Genomic DNA, 22318 nt, shown 5'->3' with positions numbered 1-22318 from the left:
TATTTGAAACAACTTTTAATTCACTATATACATATCTCGGACAAGGAACAGAACAGGAAAGCAATGACACAGGCACTTTGATTTGTTAGTTCGAGAACGCTAACATCGCGCGCATTCAATACGCTCTAGCAAGCGCGCAAGGTGTGTGGAATACCACTTCACCATGTATTGCAGCAGAAGATAGATTACCATTTACCTCACGCAATGTGAGGCACAGTGTATTCACGCGCTCCGTGAACAGGACACGACTCTGAAGGGTCCACCGAGCGCGTCTTTGAGTATGGCGATCAAACAAAGTTCACAACGAGTGCCATGTTCTTACTGATACGAGGCCCAAGTTTTGGCACAATATTGCGCACAGGAAGAAAGATTATTACACATAGGAAATGCACTAATAGATATATTCCCGATTTTGAATTGTAAATTGTGCAAAAAAAACTAATCTTGGGCAAGAATATTTACCTTGCCAAAATTTAATTGGGTTGTTACCTACTCAGCGAAATGTAAGGCATTAGGCACTTGAATAAGACCTTTGCTGAGTGAGTGATAACGATGGGTAAGACATAATATGGGGGGTTTCATGGTGTAACGCCCCACTTATGAGAATATAGGGAGCGCATTAGCAAAGAGCAAAGCGCATAGCTAAACAGGTCCTCTGACATCTCGTGAAAAGGGCGGTATAGAGAGAGTCGCAATAGTAAAAATTACAAAAATACATTACCACGTTTTCAAAATCTATATACAAGAGGACAAAACTCCTCGTTATAAAAAGAACAGTGACTACACGCAAGTCACGTTGAAAGTGACTGATGAGCCATTCTTGTGACTATTAGGTAAACTGGCAGGTAGCCACACTCGTCCTGATAAATCACTACAAATAATTGTTGGGGAGACTGAATGGAGCCGGCTGCGAATTCCTTACGGCCTTCATTTAATATTTTAACATCCAATCAATTACTATAATATCTCTTCCCGAGGAACAGCATTTTCCGGCAGAATAATATTTCGCAACCTACAACGATCTCTAATATAATATTTTCAATACACTGTACCACATACAAAAGTAGGCGGTGCGAATCCTCGGGCGCTTTTCGCTTTTTGCTCACACGTAATACTTCTAAAACAGATAATCAACTTTTATAGACGTGCCTGCTTTCACCTAGATACATTTTTGCAACAAATAGTCAAAGAAAGGGAAAACAGGAAGCAGTCTAAAACCACAAATGGAATGGCCGCGAAATATCTGATGCATCAGGAGGTAGAGCTCTAAAGCTCTTGTAGGACACCATGGCATTATCTCAAGATAACCACGGTATATTCGGGATCACGCGTGCAACCAGACGCGCAGGAAAAAGAAATTCATGCAGCATCGATTATGGAATGTGGGGCAGAATGTTTCTATATCGAACAAAATGGCAAGACATAGTTTTAAGGCATTTCCAGTGTGGTGTCTTTCAATGGCTCGTTCCACAGTGCGGTGAGTAAAGGACATGTTGTCATTGTCTAAATTCATATAATGGTTAATCATAGACGTTACCACGGTGCTTTCTTTCTCAACAGGAGAACCAATAAACAAGTAGACGTGGTCAAACAACTTTAAATGATAGTCTCGTGCAAGTAGTTCATGCTGTTTTTTGAAAAACAAAACATAAAAGATACAGCCGCTAAAAAGCGGGAAGCGCTTCAGCTTAGGGCAGTGAACCGACATACAGATTCTTTTACTAAACACTAAAATCTATCTTTAAAATATGCTATGACTTTATTAAACAGCTTTTCCTTTTTCTTCCGGGTAAAACCGTGTCCAACAACGAAATCTAACACAGGAATCTGCATTGATAGTGACTTGAGCCCAAAAGCCTTGGTACCCAATTGTATTTATCAATAAGTGTCTTTCAAAAAAACAAAAACATGCGTAAATAAATAAACTAGAAACCTTGGTTAGTCGTGGGTCAAGTTTTCGCGTCCCTTCTCAACAGTAATCATGCGCACCTTTGTGGTTTCAGCGTGTCTATATTTTCTTTCCGCATTGGTCGAGAAGTCTTTGCTTTATTTATCTACGTAATCTTACCTTCGGACGGCATTCCCCTTTCCATAACATATTTTGAAGCACAGCTAATGGTCTTGTTTGTTGCAGTATGGGCAGGGCGAACTAACACTAAGTGAACTTCATCTTTCCGTAACTTGTAACCTTTGACAAATGTCAAATGGGCCCCTTTGGATTGTATTCGTCCTGTTACCCAAGTGCGCCCAAGATCTAGCGCATTCGACACAAACACACACACTAGCAATTATACAATATTCACCCATAAACCTCTCACAAAGATTGCACACCCTTCTCAGCAATCTCTAGTGTTATTCGCAGCAAGGTATATCAGGACAAGATGGAAACAGGGCATTCGACCAAGGGATGGCTCAGCATTCGTTTCCGCGTCTGAATATAACTCGATAAATTACAAGGAAATGAAGTCTGCCACCCCCAACACAACGTTATGGGCTCACAAAAAAAGAAAAAAGAAGAAAAAACACAGCGAAAACTTTCCTCGGATTTTCTGGTAAGCACTGGCTCAGGGTCAAGCTACAGTGACAAACAACAAAGAAAGAAACACAGTATAGGTGACTGGAATGTGGCTGCTCGCTCTTCCCTCATTGTCATAACCTAAGTATGCCGTGCAATACGGCATTCCCAACGAGAATGCTTCCGATGGCACCCGATATGTTTCAGCGAAACCGAGCTCATTACGAGTGAGACGGTCGACGCCGAGAGGCCAGCCCGCTAGGTCTCTCGTCACATTGCACGGCTACCGCGGCCGCGATGTATTTCACACATTGACGCGCACACGTGAATCCCAAGCAGCTCTCACGTGATTTAGTGACTCTTCTGTGCAGCAGCGTGTCCGCTGCATTGTAACACTGTAAAGTTCTCGGTCATAGTCCATCTAGCACTGAAAGTAACCAGCCAGGCAGTGTGCGCCGTCTGCAGGGCTACGACGGACACTGATTGTAGCTGGGCACCGTGTGACAAGTCATGCGGTTCTCGATGAAGCCGCGTGCAGCTGAAGAGGCTTGTGAATCCGGAAAGGCCAGAAAAATCACTGGAGTAGGTTTTCAGAGAACCGCAATGCATTCCGACAAGGCTAAAATGACTCATGGCCACGGATGCAAAGGTGAAGCGGATTGAACTCTTGGAGTTCTGGCGAGCAGCCATACGATAGTTTCGCGGTGAAGTTGTGTCTATAGTGCGCGTTAGCGTTTCGTTTCAGGCTCTGCGCCTTTTTATTTTTCGAGAGGAAGCCCCAGTTGCAGGAATTACTAGCATTAGTACTCAAGCAATTCTAGTACTCATTAGTACTCAAGCAACATTTTCTGAACAGCGCACTAGCCGACGTACTCATGGAGTATCTAGTGCGCTTACAGAAGTGTTCTTACACTGCAAAATCATACTGGGCGCCGGCTGTTTGTCTGACACGATACAATTCATTTGTATATCTCCATCTGAAAAAGCATATATTAGAAGCTGCTTACTAGAGCTTAGCTCCAAATATTATCACGATACATACATTTTATTATATATGCTTTCTAATGAAATTAAGTGCATGTTACCGGGTCTAAGAAAAATTTGATCATAAAACATTGTTACTGAATCTCATTAGGGGCTCATCCGGGAAAGCCAATCGGGTATAAGTACGCACGCAGATACTGTCTTCAAGCCTTTGCATTTTGTGTTCAAGCGCGATCGCATCAGAGGCCATGAGTCAAAAGCCCTGCCTAACCACTAGTTGCGGTACCCTGGAGATCTCGTTCCAGCGGTCCGACAAAGACCGAGCTTCAAAGTCGCGTGTCCTGCGCGTCGGCGGGGGGCTTGCGCTCGTTGACTATCTGCGAGTACGGCACGACCCAGCCGTCGCCGTTGATGTGCGTGCCGTTGCCGTTGAGCGCATCCTTGAGCTGCGCCTCCTCCTTGAGGATCTCTTCGGCCGGCCGCAGGTCGCCCATCTCGGCGCGCATCTGCAAGTCCTTGGTCAGCTTCTCCTGAGTGGCCAAACAGAAAGTGCACGTTAGTGCTACTTTGAACGTCTTGCTGCATTTCTGCAGCATTGACACTCTTGGTTGAAGTGAACAACCATATACTGTAATGATAAGCTGTGATTCCACTAGTTAAATCTTTAATTTGCATTTCATTTCATGGCCCTAAAGACCCGCTCCGTGGCTGATATTACGTAAGGGGTGGGTTACGTCAACAAACTTAATGCAGTACAAAGGCAGCAACGCGCCATCAGTAAATGTCATATAGATAAGTACATTTAAATTTGGACACAATACCACAGTAAAAACAGACCTATATGTATAAAATAAACGCACTCAATAAACCGTTACATGTTACTGAAACGAAAACATATTATTATACTGTAAACGGAGAAGTTCAAGTAAATTTCTAATAATGGTGTCATTTATGAATAACTCAGAGGAAGTGGAGGCAGCAATAATTTTCTCCCACAGACGCAGTCAGCAACATGCTAGTTAGGAAAACCTGACCTAACGAAATTTTATCCTGTGTTCATTCATGTAACATTGAGTTGAGATCAAACGAGTGCTTGAAGACTTCAACGGCCGAATTTACAAAGCCCCGTTTCGTTCGCAAGCGCTCTGACTATTGGCCGTCAACCTTCGCTAATTCACCATTCAGCATCCGGATCAGCTAAAATTTTCTATCACGGACAAATCAAGCGTACGACTTCGTTCTTTTAATACGGGCTCCGTTTTCTTAGAATTACGAAGCTCGCAACAAATTTTCATGCACCAGCCTTTACAAATTGCGCCCCTTTCATCTTTATAAACAGCGCGAACGACGATAAAGTCTAGAACAAACCAGCATAAAACACTAAAAAGAAAGCGACGGCACAAGCGCTAATCTTGTAACCCCCGTTAGTTCCCGAGGTGAAGAAACACACTTTGATGTACTGAACCTAGTCACGTGGGAACAGATGAACTTTGCCGTGCGCATCTGCAACATATTATGTCACAGCACCCTGAAGAACCATCTGTAAACAAAATATATATAAATAAACATCTCGAAACGCTGTTTGCCAGCTGACGTGGTTGGGCTGTGCAGGTAAAGTTTACTTGCTTCAACATATAACTGAATCGAGTGCTTAATGTAGCGTTTTGATGCATCCACAAATAATCAAACGGCCCGTGTGCGATTCCAAAAATTGCATATGTTCTCCGCATAATTAATATGTAGTCACCATGGATCGTATATAAGTTTAATATACGTTTCATAAGAACAGTACCGAAAATGTATGGATATATCGGAGTACATACGGCGCTTTTCAATATAGAGAAATCGTGGTGTCCTTACTACGCTCTTATTTTATTCTTGAAAATAGTTTGCAGCCGTTCCACCTGTAGCGCACTGAGACTCATGATGTTTGAATTTGTATGTGAAATAATATGTGCAGAAATATGTGCACTGACCGAATCAGGTGAGTACTGGTTCGAGGACAGCGTTCGACACTTGACCATGATGACCACCAGCAGGGCGAGTAGGAGCAGTGCAGCCAGCGCAGCGCCCACGATGACGTAGACGAGGCCCAGCGATGAGCCCAGGAAGCCAGCCACGCCCACGTCCTTCTTGTGTAGCACGGGCAGCCCGTAGAACACGTCCGTGATGGCAGTTCCCAGCTGCGCAGAAGCAGTGCTCAATAACCTCGTTTGCATCGGAGAGCCCATAATGCGCTCGACAAATGAACAGCTTCAAAAGTAATAGGTGATGCATTTGTATACTGCATTCTCCGACAGATTATATTTTAATGTAATCTATCGTTTTGCCTAATTTTCGTATTTGGCAGGGTACGCGAAACGCGCCCACTGCCGGAAGAATTTGCTCACACTACCTCGGATCAAGACAGAAAGATATCACTACTGCTATTTTGAAGGCGCGTGGTTCGTAATATGTTTAATACCCGTAGCACTCGACGACTATACAGACACAATAACCGCGAAAGCTTTATACAAATATAAGAAAATCAGAAGACATCAGCGGTGAATCCCGCTCCGAACTCATTTACTGCAACAGCAGCAGCTTCTCACAGCGGTCATGGCTATGTTTTTGTTGTTGTTGCCTTTAACATACATGGCACGTGAGCATAAACGAGGGGGCATCTTCTCAGGAACAGTTTCGTCATTGCAATGTGTGTGACGTCGCCTTTAGCCGCTATAGTATGAAGTGCTGCAGCCTCCAAAATATACGGGCGTAATTACTCTGAGAGTCTTCCTGGCATTCAAGAGAGAGAGAGAGCAAGGAGATGAAAGGCAGGGAGGTCAACCAGAACAGCATCCGGTTTGCTACCCTGCACTAGGGGTAAGGGAAAGGGGAGATAGAAAGAGAAAAATAGGGAGAGAATGAGCACTGAGTACGCGTGGGACGATGTACAGGGACACAATAGGCGGTCTCTTAAGCCGGTGCACTTCAAATACTGTACTAATGCACGCATCGCTTATTGTGCCAGTGACGTGTGTAGCCAATGTCCGAGTATCTTTGACTCAGAGAACGGTCTCGAGTCCAGCCGGTTTAAAGTTGTCCTGAGAGAGAGGCGTTGTACGTCGTAGCGAGTACAGGTACACAATAGGTGCTCGATGGTTCCTCGCACATACAGGAGTCGCACATCGGGCTCTCGGCCATTCCCGTACGGAATGAGTAAGCGTTCGTGAACGCCACTCCCAGCCACAAGCTGCATAGCAAGGTTGTTTTGCCGCGGGAAAGGCTAGATGGCACTTGCAGCCGTAGCAAGGGGTTCAACTTATACAATCGGCAAGTGAAGGCACTTGAACTTCATAAAGCTTGTGACTTTTTGCGTGCAAGCAGACGAAGTTTCCTGGCAATGTCCATCCTCGCTAAAGATATTGTACGCGTCTGAGTGTCTTCGTGGGCAGATCGGGCAGCCCTGTCAGCAATGTCGTCGCCGATGATGCCACAGTGAGCAGGAATCCACTGAAAGACTATGCTGTGCCCTGTTTCCAGTGCATGGTGATGTACTTCCCTGATGTTGGATATCATCTGCTCGTAAGTTCTGTGATGTAAGGCTGACTTGATAGTGTGAGTCACAGAATATGACCCATTTCTGTGCCGGCTCTTCGGTTACGTAGGTCACAGCTGCGTGGAGGGCTGCAAGTTCTGCCCACGTAGATGTAGTCGTATGTGATAATTTGAATTTAACTGTAACTTGCTTGGCTGGAACGACGAATGCGGCAGTTGAGCTGGTAGGTGAGGTCGAGCCGTCGGTATATATATATATATGTATGTAGTCATGATATGTCTGGTGCATTAATAGCAGCGTCAGTTGCTTCAGAGCCAGCGATGGATGATTGGCCTTCTTGGTGATTCCGGGAATAGAAAAATTCACTTGAGGCTGTCGCAGGCACCACAGGGGAGATGAAGGCTTCGACGCCGGTGTAAACGATGACGGTATACACTCTTGATGCGCGCTAATCACTTTTGAAAAGGTGGCTTGAGGTCTCTCCGCTGGCAGGGAAGCTAAGTGATGGTCGGGGATCCTTGACAGATGACGAATGTGCGCTCTGAGGGAGTCGGCAGCTACGTGTGTCTGAATCGTATGGTCCCTCGCGATGGCTATTGTTGCTGTTGTTGAGGTGCACCGAGGCAGCCCTAAACACGTGCGTAGGGCTTGACCTTGTATGCTCTCAAGAGCGCGAATGTTCGTCTTGCATGTATTTGACAAAACTGGCAGACTGTAACGAAGGAGTCCCAGGAACAGTACCCTGTACAGCTGCAGCATAGAATGGACTGGTGTACCCCAGTTCTTCCGGAGAGAAATTTTAATACCTGTGCAATAGCAAATAACTGCTTCTTCAGGTAGACGCAGTGAGGGGTCCACGAGAGGTTACGGTCGATGATGACACCCAGAAAGCGATGCGTCTTAACATAGCACAGAGCTTGACCGTTGATTGAAACTGGATACAGTGAAATTTGTTTGCGCGTAAAGCCAACCAATGCGCACTTTCTGTAGACACACTGAGGCCTTGTTCTCGTAGATGAATTATGCACAAATCCGCTAGCGCGAATGTTCTCCGTTAGGCAAGTTGTTAGCGTGTCCATTGCGACAGATGTGCGATTTCTATCCACAGCGAGTCATAGAGCGATGCTTTCCGAGCCTATTTTCCGCGATTTCGCTGGTCCTCGTAGCCGTTGGCTGTCACGCCGAGTTAAAGCTGTCGCTACTCCATGCACCATCTGTCGGGATCGGGGATCCCTGTCGCGAGGTTTCACCTGACTCGCCACCTGGCGCATCGGAATATACGACCGACAGCACTTCTGGTACTCTGCCAAGTTGGCTATCCTCGCAAAGAGCCAGGAACACTTTCTGCGGTAAACTACTTCGATGTGTCCGCTGCAGAGTCATGCGAAGTTTCGCGAAAGTGACAGTGTAACCGAAAGTGATCATCTGCGAGTTATCATCGTGATGCACTTTTTTGTCTTGACGACTTCTCTAACACTGATTCTCACAGTGCGTGCGACCTGAATTTTTTTCTTCGCCATATAGCGAGGGTGGCGCTGAAGATCAAGTGATGGCCTTACGGTGGCGGCACTACTAGAACAGATACTTGGCAATGACGGCAACATGCAAAGCACTGACGAGCGAAGCGAACCCAAATTCATAGTAAACCCACACAGTAGCATAAGGACTCACACACGGTACACGTTTTCCAAATGCACACTGTCCCTAAGATGTCAAGGCGGAGGCTTACTGCTCGCCACACATGTGTAATTACGCGTTCGCAAAATATGAGTATTTGCAAGTCATTGTACAAATGTGTGTGCTTATGTGCCTGTGTGCCTAAAAGGCATGAGTGGAAGAGCGTCGGCGCGATTCTGACCTAGTTAGGCGTAGTGGTAACCGTTAGACCAACCTGTAACGGGGCGCTCCGTTTAGAGGCGTCTATTATTCAGCCCGCAGGCACCACTGAGCGGCTAAGCGAGAACGGTACTGAGCCCGCGCCCAACGCCAGCGCTCGTGGCAGGTAATTAGCAATATTTCACCCGTTATCTACAACTAAGTAGATAATGTACCGGCTTCAACTGAACCGCTTCGCATCACGCAACTTCACGTATTTCGCGGTTCTGCGAAGATCGATAGTATAAATTCTTGAAGCGGAATGGAACGGCCTGTAAAAGGGAAGCCAAGCGGTGACGCCCTCAGATGAGTAAGGCGTCTAAAGGGACATGATTGTTCGGGATATCACAGTACGACACAAGCAATTCTTGCATGCTTAGGGCATCCAACAGAAAAAGAAATATTTTTTAATAAAAACCTTCCAGCTTTGCGATGAGGCTCAACTTGACCACACTAAAAGACTCAAGTTGCACGTAGCAATAGAAGTGTCAGAATAAAAAGAAACAAAAAATCCAGACGAAATAAACACCTACAATGTAAAAAAAAATTCTTCAGTTGAGGAAAATGCGCTTCACGGCTTCAGTTCAACGACATGCGTAATAAATGTTTGTTGGAAAGCCATACTATATAAAGAAGTTGGGGGCAATAAAGCCGCTTCATAAACTATATAGACGTACCTTGTCTTCAAAGGTCAGCTTCATATTGTTTAAGACTGCAACCACGGTATCACTTGGAACCACCGAACCTGCAAGGAGAAAGCGTGAAACATGAAACTTCTTCAAGGAAACTACGAACAATAAAGAAACATCTTTGAATTAATGACAAGAACAGCTGTCACAGAATAAAATAACCTCTTTCTCTTGAAGGACGTCATCCTTTTATGATGAACATACAGATAATTTTACAAGAGAATTGGCATAAATAGTAGTGCCAACATTTCGTATGCCTTATCGATTACACGAGAAATTTTGGAAGCTTCACCTGAATGCCGATGCATTCAGGTGAAATGCATTCAGTTCAAGCGTAGCGCTTGAACTCTTCGGATGGTGTTCTATTTACACGCAGGTTTTAAGACGTTGGCGCGCAGGAGCGTGCTAGGCAACTGCTGCTGGGCTGGGCTGTATCCTCCTTGCAGCTAGGCTGCTATAGTATCAACAGCGGCCTGGCAGCTACGCAAGTGCACCCAAGTACGAAAATCACGTGTCACAACGCCGGTGTGACGAGCTCCATCAGTGGGTGTTGCAAACGTCGCATGCCTCGACAGTGCACGCGAGAGCGGACCGACGGGACATTGTCCGCATTAGTCAGCGCCAAGCGAAAGATTCAGTAGGATTAGCTTGGCGTTTACTGCTCAAACCAGAGCACACGCATATCAGCTCAGCAGGAACACTATATATAACGTGCACACCTTATAATGAACGTGCGCATAACCCTAATGCCAGCAGCGGTAGGCATGCAGAACGCTTCCCTCTCTCCGCCACCGAGTAGTTGACGGTATCGTCCTCTATGCTTCGTCGTCCAGTTGCAGACCGTCCAGCACTCCGAGCGCGATCCGTGCATGTACAGTCGTGAGCACTGTTAGGGTGAACACCTCATTAGTATTCAAGTTGATATAACTTCAACATACCTTCTACTTCAGGGGGGAAATGTGGCGAATACCACGCCTAATGATGGCGCCGATAAAACAAATAATAGTTTTCTTTATTTTGTGCTAAACATTAACTGCTATAGGCTCGTGAATACTAATTAGGTGTTCACCCTAACAGTGCTCACCACTGTACAGTCATCAACAATGTGGAAGGGAGCAGCGATTCCAGGCTCCTTTAGCCCGAGTTCAAATCTAGGAACTTGATACTAAACAATAAGTTTTCCTGATGAACATTCCGTATCATTGATCACTTTTATGGAGCGCACGTGTGTTTAGCCCCTACGGGCGTTTGAAAAAACATTATGTGTACAGGCGTCATTCATATTGATGAGGGCTGTACCTTCAGCGCTAAGGCAAGACCATGTCGGCTGCTGCGCCGGCGCCAACGGTGTGCATGCAACTCGAGCGTTCGTATAAGCAATGAAACAACGCCCATAGCAGATACAAGGTGGTTTGAAGAGCATAAAAAGAACTTGCGTAGCCGAATACAGCGTGCAATAACCCCCGATTAGCGTGTTTCTATATACATAAAATTTCTTAAATATAACATAAATTCAAATACTCGTTTTCTTGGTTCGTACGTATACATACGTTACTGCACGCGCACCCGTTCTTGCATTTGCTGCGTGCCAGTGTCAAAGGTTCACTGCGCGCTGCTAATTATTCGGAGACATTTTGCATGCAGCACAGATGCAGCAATCACGTATCACGTAAGTAAGACACCAAATATTCGATTCTCGTGTAAAACATCCCTAATGGCATGTCATTCACTTTCTTTAAGCCATAATGTACTTGAGCGGGTAAGTTCCTTTTAATACCTGGGCGTCACACTAGATGAACCTCTTCATTGAAAGCCTCACATTACATCGCTCTGTAAGCTTTTTAGCAAAGCTTGTTTGATTCTGTACAAATGTCGTTAATACTTTGACACTGCCATGTTGAAAGCAATTTAGCATATTCCATAGCCAGCTGTCCTACTGCATTGCATCTTGGGGTCACAGGTATGTTTCATATGTAGACCCTAATGTACTTCTTCACAAAAGGGCATTGCGATGTATAACACTTACTGAATAAAATGCTAATTCAATGCCGCTGTTCCAACGTTTAAATATACTGCCTTTTAATTTATTACTAAAGTTTAAGATAGGTACTCACAATACCATAACCACTAACTGCCCTTCCAGTTCATCAACTTTTTATACTCAAGGAGGAATAGAAGCAGTACACTTAAGAGAAATTTTCGCCCGCCAAAAATTCATAATCTATACGAAGGAGGAGTTTAAACAGCACTAGATCACTCCTATGGAACAACATACTATCAGAAATAAAACACGCTACTTTTTTCATCATCATTGAAATACCAGTATCATTTACTATACTGTTATCTGTTTAGGAGGGAATCCATTTCGTTTTGGCATTTGTCTGTTTTATCATTTCCAGTGTATAGTTAGTAAGTACGAATTCCTTTCTGTAGGTTTGTCGTGGCTATATATATAGGCAGCCTGCCTTTTGTTTATACATGCATATATATAGTAATATGATTTATTTATGCTTTGCCGTATTGCCGTTGTGATTACGAATACTAACTAGCATGGATCCCAACTAGCCTTGAGTTAGGGATCCAGGGGGCGGATTCACGAAAACATTCTTACGCTGAAGTTGTTCGTAGAAGCAGGTGTCAGTCAATCATGGTGTTGGACATCCATTAGCGAAAGCGGCTTGCCAATGGTACGCAGCACTTCCGAACGAAAAGCTTTGCGAATTTGGTCCTAGATATTTTATAGAATCGTTCGGGTGTACGCGTTCTATTTTGATTAAATAAGAACTTCAACACGTATTATAAGTTCTAAACTTCACGAAGCCAGTTTTACAAGGACAATCGTGACCCCTGCTATAGAATAAACTGAGCAATAGGCCTTATACCGTAGAGCTAATTCAATATGCTTTTATTCCATTTCTGTGATTAGGCCTGCACAAATAGCCAAACGTTTTCGATCCCCGCACACTCCCCTGTCTGTCACGTGACACCTTCAAAACCGTGAAAGCTCTCCATATGATATGACTTGTACTCACTGCGTATGCATGATTAGGTCAAGCAAGAAAGTTACTTCCGATTGTACGCCTATTTTGCCATTATTCCTCCCCTATTCAATTTTTTTCCGGTGACGCCCATTTTGTCTCTCTTTCACGTGTGCCATTTTGACGCACTGAATGTGCCATTATTATGCCGAAAAAAAAACTGTCGAAAAAAGGCTGTCCTGTTTCGAAATGCGTACAAAAAGGCTGCCCGCTGATCGTTCCGGCACTTCGAATGGATTTATTTGCGTATAACACAATTTTGTCTTAGCAGTATAACGTTTTCGAGCCCTTTTGGCATAAATGCTACGTCGCTCTGCCTACTCTCCTTCACTAAGGACCAATTTTAGCGCCATTTTTGGCTGCCTGTTGCACACCGCCCTGATTTTCGACCAGCCACCGCAAGCTAAGCAAGGTGAAGTGGACGAATCGCAGACGCCAGCACCGCTCTCCTTACCCGATATCTACTTATGCTGCTAGTGCCCACCGATTCCCTCTCTCCTTTTCCGCGCTTCTCGCCTCTTGTCAGCCGATTCAACAATAAAAACCTGCCACGGTAGGCAATACTATTCGCTTTGAAAGCATACAAAGGTAACCTATAAACAAGGAGATCGTTTCATTGAGCGCTTCAAACAGTCAAACAACGCTGCGGCTTACCGCCCGATGCTAGCGTCGGCACTTACGTAAATTTTAAGTCGGGAGTTTCGAATAAAATCAGAATAGAATATTTTTACGCTACATGGCACATGGGCTGTAATAATATGTTCTTTGTTCCTTGCTAGTACTAGGGGTGTGCGACTATTCGATACTTTCGCATAACCAATTCTGGGGCCATATTCACAAAGCTTTTCTTTCGTAAGTTCGCTTTGCCATTGGCTGGCCGCTTTCGTTAATGATATCTCCGGTAATGATATATGATTCCTAAGTGGTCACCAACTACAATTCATTTAAAGGACACCAAATATTTAAACTACAACATTTTCTGCAAATACATGTAGCAGAACTCCAAATGCTGTTCATTTCTAACAGTGGTTCTAAACGCAAGTGGGGCTCTTTCGTATCGTTTCCGCAACGCTCTATGTGCTCTGAGAGAAACATGCGATGAACTGCAGCGGTAAAGCTGCAGAATGCAAATCTTGAAACGCAGCAGTGTACCTTGTCCTGTAAGGTATGCAACCTCCAATTCATATTGTCGCAACGTATATTACCAGCTGGCACTGAGAGCTCCCTCTGTCTCTTTGATATACGAAGCTTCCGCTCTGAGAGGTGAGCGTCAGCTAGCTATATTTGATATTAAAGGTGTCCAATCTAGCGATTCAGCGTAACTTTCTTATCTTCAGTAGCGACCCTTTATTAACGTGCCTTGGCAGATAATGCCCTACTGTGTACGGCTAGGAATTACGTAACCACTCTTCTAAGGATTTCCAGAAGATAATTCGAGCAACTCAGCAACACGATTACGACACTTAGGCCACGATGTAATCTTTTAAACCTACCTCTCGTACGGTTGATTACGAAGAATGAGATCAGGTCCATGCCGCGGTCTCCGCTGAGGAACACCACCGTCGGCTCACCAAGCGGGATGCCATTTTTCTGCAGGTGAAAAGTCCATGAGACACAGTAGATAAGTCACTTGACCATTCACTTAACGCGTGGCGTAAAGTTCCAGCAAAAATTTCTTTAAGTTGCTTAACGGCTGGGAAACACTGCTCATATAAAAAGCCAGAGCGAGACTATAAGCTCTGAAGAAAACACACATGATCATCACAGGAGGAAGTGGTCAGCCAAAATGGCACACGGAAGCTTCCATGGAAATGTTAGATCGTAGAGCGCCTGATGACCACATAAGCACAACTACATAACACCACAGTTTCGTTTTATTATTTCCCCAACATATTTTTTCTAAAAATCAACGATTGAGCCAGGTACAATTTTGCTCCTTGAGCAAAAGACGGGAACCGCTAGTACTGGAAATTGAAATGAGGAACTGAATAATTTTTAAAAATTTACTAAATAACCTGTAACCCTTCACGACCCCATATTGTCATTTATGAATTGAACCAGGCGCGTCTTCGAGGCACGTCCAACTTGGAATAAATTTCGAAGGTAGCACTTGTTGCGAGACAATCGCCGGAAAAATTGCGGTAAAGCGCAGCGTTCTTCCACGCCATTTTTTATGTGCAGGGTAACCTTGACTGGAATATTAATCCATCTCGTCGTACTATTTGGGAATCCATACCTATGAACGGACGCCGACCTGAAAGTTTCATCTACTTATGTAGGCCTTGCGAAGTCACCGGCAGCAATTTCCCCGCACATTTTGTCATTAAGCAATTATTGTGACAATATGCGTAGCTATATATATATATATATATATATATATATATATATATATATATATATATATATATATACGAAAGTAAACCGCTTCACCCCTCCAACGAAGCACTGACATACAAGCAAGCAAAACAGGTGAACGACGATCAGTATGCTCACTGTTTCTCCAAATTACAAAGACCTGTTATTTCCTTAGCATATAGGACATTCTGGAACACTAGGAGCTTGAAATATTTCTCACGAAATTTCTTTACCACATTTCCTCCCTGAATTTCTTTGTACACAGTACAGATTTGGTGCCCTCCTCTCTGTACTGGTGTAATAATTAGGACGAAACTATTAGGACGAAACGCTTCACTGTTGGGAGAAAAATCATCCTGTAACCGTCTCTTCCAAAACATTTGCCTGGATTTAGCAGCTTCTGTTATAATTTTCTTTACAGCCTGGACTCTGCCAAAGGGATCTTATCCCAGCGGTTAGGAGATTTATTATTCAGTTCGAACAATTGTCCTGCTTAACTATCATCTTTTTTCTGTGTTATTTGTGTACGTTTGAATTAACAATTTCTTAATCATATTGCTGCCGTATTATTTCAACAGGTAATCTCGCTTTTTCGCATCATTTACTCTTTATACATCCTGCTAAGTTATTTCCGACTTTAACTAGGAAGAACTAGGAATAATACCTAGGAATAATAACTAGGAACAATAACTAGGTTTTCATGCGATTCACAGCTATTTGAACTTACAACCGACCTACATTTTAGAATGAATAACAACAAACAATCTGATTGTATTTTCCTTGATTACTCAAAAGCCTTCGACCGTGTCGCTCATTGTCGTCTAATCTCGAAATTATCTTCACTCCGGCTAGATTCGCTAACTCTATCTTGGCTACGGAATTTTTTGGCACTTCGCCAGCAGTTCACAGTTGTTAACAATTCGTATTCACCCCGTTGCTATGTCACTTCCGGTGTTCCACAAGGCAGCGTTTTAGGACCCTTACTATTTTTAATATACATCAACGACCTGCCTACTAACATATCTTCTTCCATCCGTCTTTTTGCTGACGATTGCATAATTTACCGTACCATTAACTCTATCGACGACCACATTGCACTTCAAAATGACCTCAAAACTGTTTCTGATTGGTGTAGTACCTGGAAAATGCATCTTAACGAATCTAAATGTAACGTTATCTCCTTTAGCCGTAAGCATGTTAATTCTAAGTTCACCTTCTATCTAAACCGCTCTCAGGTCTCGGAAGCATCTTCATATAAATATCTCGGAGTTCAACTTGCTCCAAAACTGTCCTGGGCATCCCACGTCACCGCCATTTGCGCCAAAGCCTCACGAACTTTGGGGTATTTACGAAGAAACTTAAAAAACGCCCCAACCAGCATTCGGAAGCTTGCATATGCAACATTTGTCCGTCCTCAAGTATAATTTGCAAGCCCTGTGTGGTCGCCTCATCAAAAATATCTAATCAATATGCTAGAAGCCGTACAGAACAGAGCAGCTCGTTTTATTTCTTGCGATTATAACCGTTCTCATAGCGTAACTGAGAATAAACAGAATCATGACATCATTTCATTTGAGACTCGTCGTTGCATCGCACTTCTTTGTTTGTTTCACAAGTACATTTATGGTGACAGGCTGTCTCCACTACCTCTCGAAAGGCCTTTGCGCATGTCAAAGCGCCTCCATAACAATTTTAGTTACTCGCGAATTTTCGGTCACACTTCAGTCTTCAACAGCGCTGCGCTTCCACGTGCCATTTCTCTGTGGAACGATTTGCCCGATAATATCGCTTCCTTACCAAACCATAATTCTTTCCGCAACCGTGTCAGCAGTCATCTTTCAATTGCGCCCTTTTAATCTGCTCACCGACTTTATGCTTTTCACTGTTGCATTCTGGTTTGTACTGCGCATCAGTTACATCTTGAAAGTATGCTGTATCCCTTGTATCTGCATTCATTGTATTAGAAATGTATAAGTGCCACTTGCTACACAATATGTCTACTAGCTCTTATAGTTCTGTTTATGCTCTCCTTACGCCATGCTCCTACGGGGGCCTGTAAGGTCTTCGTAAATAAATAAATAAATAAATAATCCACGTAATTCTTGATCAATCTTCCATAATGGATATAAGCCATAATTTTATGGGACGACGACAACAGCGCAGCACAGAAGTGGCCTCAATAAGTGGCTTTATCACGGAAGCTGTGCGCAAGTGCTGAAAACTCTCTGTCAACTGCCCATGTTTGACGCGATCGTTCGATGATTTCAGCTACATGTTTTCCTTCAGCTCCCTTAGCACGGTGCCAGTGATCAAATTCACAGTTGTGCATCTTCGTTGCTGTGCATGGTGTGTTTGATGGTAGTCTTGTGATTCTGCTGTGTCTAAAGTAGTTGCGCCCTTTCCTTTATACCTTTCGCGCATAGTGACCGTAACGCAGGAAATGCGACCGGGTGCCATATCCCTCCAATCCGACTCGATTGGACTCAATGTCAAACTTCGGCTCCAACGCCACACAGCTTGCACTATATGACCATTAAAAACTGCTATTTGTGGTGGGAAAATCATTGATACCATGTCTCAATAGACAAATAGTGGGCTTCCCGACCCACGGGGACCCCACTGGTACGACCTGTAGGCTGCGCAATGTTTGTTTTCCAAGAAAAAGCGCTGTCACCATCTTTGCACTGGTGACAACGCCTTGATCGGAGTCGTCTATGCCTCTTAAGTCAGCTATCCGCTGTAAAAGAACCATGCGGTCTTTCCTTACACTTTGTAGTATGAATGCGTGTCCCCGCTGTGGCGAAATCATTCATTGCACACAACAATTAAGAATGGCGTTTGAAAGCAAAGCTAAGCGTAGCAGTTACAGGCTAAGCTGCAAGCACGTTCCTAACCTGGGGTGCTATACCGTAAAATGACTCCAAACTGTTTTGATTCCAATTTCTGCAATCAGCCTCCACGATTGATCAAAACATTTTCGGGCCACTCCCAACTTCGCCTGTCTGTCACGCGACGTCACGAACACCGCGATAGCTCCCCATCTGATATAACGTGTACACACTCATTATGCATGATTAAACCGCACAAAAGAAAAATAATCATTCCTGATTGGACGCCTTTTCATCATAAGCCCTCTGCTATTGCTCTAATGTTTTCTGGCTACGCCCACTTCGCCTGTTTGTCACGCGACCTCACAAAACCGCGAGAGCTCACCGCGTCAAAGTGACAAGTACGCAAAAAAAGCCATTAGTGTGCCGAACAAAACTGAAAATTTTTCTGAATAGCCAGAGACTGCCCCGTTCCGAAAGGAATAACAGATGGCTGCCCACCGATCGCTCAGGCCCTCGCTACTCGCACCTGCCGGTGAACATGTATTTATTTGCGCATGATAAACCTTTTTGCGTGGCCGTAAAACGTTATCGAGCCCTTTCGGCATGCATACGACATTGCTCTGCCAACTCTTCCTTGCTGAGGATCCGTTTTAGCGGCATTCTTATCCTTCCGTTGCACGCCTCCGCGAAGTAAGGCGAAGCGGACCAATCGGAGAAGCCGGCACCACCCTCTTCATGCGCTTATCTATTTTCACTGTGCTGGCTCGGCCCCATCGAAACCCTCTCCACTAGAGCGTGCTCCTCGCCTCTTGTCAGCCAATTAGATAAGCAAAACCGCTGAGTGTAGACAATGTTATTGGTTTTGAAAGCGAACAAAGGTGACCTCCTATAAACGAGGATTGTATTTGATTGGGTTGTTCAGACAACGCTGCGGGTCACCGGCCGATGCTTGCGTCGGTGGTTACGTAAATTTGACGTCAGGAGTTTGGAACCAAAACAGTTTGGAATCATTTTACGTTATAGCACCCATGGTTCAGAGACTATCGTCCAACCATGTGTCACGCCCTCTACCTCCGAAATACTGATATTAGCCATGTTCTTGCATACTCCCATGCTTGGCGAGTCAAGACAAGCTTGCATACTTACTCTGCAGTAGTCCAACAGCCACACCCGGGCCTCCGCTCGGAACGTTTCGGCCCTCGTTTTGTTCAGCTGCAAACAGAAATGGAATTGCAAGGACTTCATTACCCTGTTATAAAACTAGACAGGCAAAATGATTAAATGTTCCAGTATTCTTTAAGTGATATCCTGTAGACTGGTTGACGATGCTTTAGCGGTAGTTACGCTATCATCCATTTCGTGCCTCCTTTTGTGTAAACTAGAGAGATACTCAAGCCGCAATGCTTTAAATAGTACACTAAGCCGAACAACCTAACTGATTGTACTGAGCCACCGACTTTCACTCTACTGTTTGAGTGAAGCGTAAAGGGCAGTACGAAATTACTGCTGCCTCATTGATAAGCATAAAATAACAGTGAAAAAAAAATACAGATATAGATAATTTAACTCCTTACATAGTACCAAGAGGAATGAACATGAGCTTTAAAACACAAGGTTAGAAAGGATTCTTTAAATGATTTTGTCGTTCCTTGCGCCTTCGTGTTCGAACATTACATTTAACACATTGCCGCCCCCCTCCCTCCCGTTTAGGCAAATGCTGCAGAAGAAACCTTACAATAAAGCTCATACAGAAAGTGCACAATACATCACCTTTTCTTCTCATCTCTAAACTACACGTCACTGAACAAAAGCTCATACAGAAAAGCGCACAATACATCACTTTTCTTCTCATCTCTAAACTACACGTCACTGAACAAAGTTGTATTTTAGTCATAAAGCACTATAATATCAAGGGAAAGCGCAAATCTCAACAACTCTGAAACGATCGTACCTAAGGGGTCTCTAGAAAGAAATTGTCCACGCCCTTTTATTACACCAAAATACCAGTCTTCTCAATAAAGACGTCATTCATTCATGCATTCATTCATTCATTCATTCATTCATTCATTCATTCATTCATTCATTCATTCATTCATTCATTCATTCATTACAATTGTGACAACATGCGGTAGAACGCAGCTCAACGTTGCCGCCGCGGCACTCACATCACCAAACTTGACCGTCACAGTCTGGTTGAGTTCCTCAGGCAGAAGGCAGGACACCGGTAGGGCACCTTCCACGATGTTCTGCATACATCCGACTCAACAGGTAAGTGAGCATAAGGAGAGAGCAACTACATGGCCGGAGAGCAATAGAGCGTTTATTAGCCGCTCAGCACTTCAGTGAGTCGGCTAAGCATCTACACGACAACTGGCGCACTCTACACAGAAAAACGAGAGTTGAATTTCTGGAACACTGAGCATTCTATCTTTCGTTTTTATAGCATGAAAGTTTAGGGCTCTATTGCACCCGTTTTCCGATATTTAATGAAGCCTGAATCAGTGACTGCTCTCAAGGTAAATATGCTTCAAATTATTTCTTAAAACAAGCTATTCGGTTTATTCGGAATGTCAACCGGTATAGTTCTCAAGGCATTTTTGAATTCACTGTTGCAATCCTACAAGTGCTCCCATTCTAGTTCGCGAGCGTCACCATAGTGCAGTACTTAGCGTGCACCATTTAGTGCAATCATTGTATAAATTTGGCTTAACCCCATCTTCTCCCGTGGCAGCACTTTAATCTAATCTATGCAAACCTTTCGTCAAATTATTTCTGTTCTACTCATTCAACAGTGACGCAGTGTTGCTAAAATATAAGAGCCTTTCTACTGCGAGGAACTGCAAAAAAGTACTGGTGGGAAGCGAATATATTGTACATACGAACATTCCATGCAATATGTGTGCACGCACGCACAGTTCAATTAGCCTGGGATAGCTTTCATGTCAATTCTTCGCATTCCGAATTTCTATTTCTATCCGAATGTCTCCAAATTTGGCATGTCCTTTCTGGGGGAATTGGTAGACTGCACATCTCGCCATGAATCTCTCATTTCTAGGGACCGGCTTACCTAAAATCCGTTAAAAGGCGACTCCTGTGTGCGCCCATAGATATGTTAGTCCTTCCATTTCTATCCCCACATATTATTGTCGGTTGTTTTAGACTCTCGATTAAAGTGAATAACACCACCTCATGTTCTTGTAAAGGCCACTTACGAGCTAGACTATAGATAGCGGCACTACAGTATTACGGGGCACGTGATATTATGTAAAATTGTCAACACATTAGCACTGTCATAACTTTCTGCGCCAAGATTGGGTAATCGTCCCTTTACTTACCATTATTATTATACAAAAGCCCCATTAATATTTCATGACAATGCTTAATTATACATACACCACGGGAACACGAGATGGACAGGAACAAAGGCACACAGTGCTGCCGTATACGCCCGCTCCTATCCATCTCGAGTTCCGGCTTAGCACGTATAATCATGAATATCCAACCAGGCCAACTTCTCACTATCTACCGTCGAATTCACTTTCATGTCAACCATGCTGGTTTGACATATCCTGGTTTTTCGAGGTGATGGCGCTTGAGAATTTGTCAATATTATATTTGTCAACATTCCTTTGGTTATGTTAACAGGAACACTGCAGGCAAAAGGTTCATGGTCGGCTGCTTAGTATGACGTCTCCTTTAAGCTTCGTGGAACATCGTGCAGCGGCAAAGCAAGAAATAGTTTTTTACCAGTGCGCAGTACGCCCCGCCATTAGTGTCATGGCTATACACACAGCCACAGATGCCAAAAACGGGTCTTATCCCCCCAGCGCGTCGATTTGTGCAAAAAGTTGTGTCGGCGACGGCACACGGAGAGATCAAATACTCACGCAGGACGCGTCGACGCTGATTTCCGTGCTGGTTGGCGAACCTGCGAAGCCACAAAGAAGCGGAAGTCATAAATAGCGCCGGCGGCTGCTGCCACCATCGGAGCGTCTCGTAATGCACCGACACTGACGGGAATGCCTCCCCGGTAGACGAGGCTCCGTTCCCATCGGTAAGCACGGCTGGCGCGGGTCGACACTGCTCCAGCGCCTGTCGTGCAACCCCTGAGTTACGGCGTCACCCACGGCTGTCCTCAGGAAAGTACGCGACGTGCGATCCGAAAGTGTGTGCCGCGCTCATGCTCCCCTCTGATATCCCGCGAGTCGACACTTTGCAACAGGTAGGCTACGACGAGAAGCAATCGCGACACGAGTGACAGCGCAATATTTCTGTCTCTGATTATGATGTAAACAAAAGTAGAAGAAAGAGGGAAGTGGCGGCCTTATTAGTGGCAAGTTAAACGATGCGAAATGTTTGCCATATTTCCTTCCCGATAGTTGTGAACAAGGGGGCGGTGTACCTCGTAATCAAACTCAGAAAAAATTATGACACACGCCACGGTACAGGATTCACGATGCTTCCTTGAAACAGGGTTCGGATTGGTGCAGACA

General features: G+C 44.3%; 1 protein-coding gene across 10 annotated transcripts in view; it reads right to left on the bottom strand.

The window, feature by feature from the left end:
* The window catches only part of LOC119461694 (mucin-2-like), a 303059-nt gene continuing 280741 nt past the window's right edge, over positions 1 to 22318 (bottom strand). For 3 of the 10 annotated variants that reach the window (XM_049671914.1, XM_049671915.1, XM_049671916.1), the window contains exons 4-10: positions 21713 to 21753; positions 19991 to 20071; positions 18972 to 19037; positions 14133 to 14229; positions 9590 to 9657; positions 5476 to 5682; positions 1856 to 4029 (exon numbers count right to left, since the gene is read on the bottom strand). In XM_049671914.1, coding sequence (XP_049527871.1) covers positions 3826 to 4029; positions 5476 to 5682; positions 9590 to 9657; positions 14133 to 14229; positions 18972 to 19037; positions 19991 to 20071; positions 21713 to 21753 — 764 coding nt within the window. In that variant the 3' untranslated portion in view covers positions 1856 to 3825. Of the gene's footprint in view, positions 197 to 1855; positions 4030 to 5475; positions 5683 to 9589; positions 9658 to 14132; positions 14230 to 18971; positions 19038 to 19990; positions 20072 to 21712; positions 21754 to 22318 lie in introns of those variants that run through there. The other 7 variants (XM_049671911.1, XM_049671917.1, XM_049671913.1 and 4 more) reach the window with 7 other exon arrangements.

The sequence above is a fragment of the Dermacentor silvarum genome, chromosome 8 (assembly GCF_013339745.2).
Source record: "Dermacentor silvarum isolate Dsil-2018 chromosome 8, BIME_Dsil_1.4, whole genome shotgun sequence".
Taxonomy (NCBI): domain Eukaryota; kingdom Metazoa; phylum Arthropoda; class Arachnida; order Ixodida; family Ixodidae; genus Dermacentor; species Dermacentor silvarum.
This window is presented reverse-complemented; position numbering and strand designations above follow the sequence as displayed.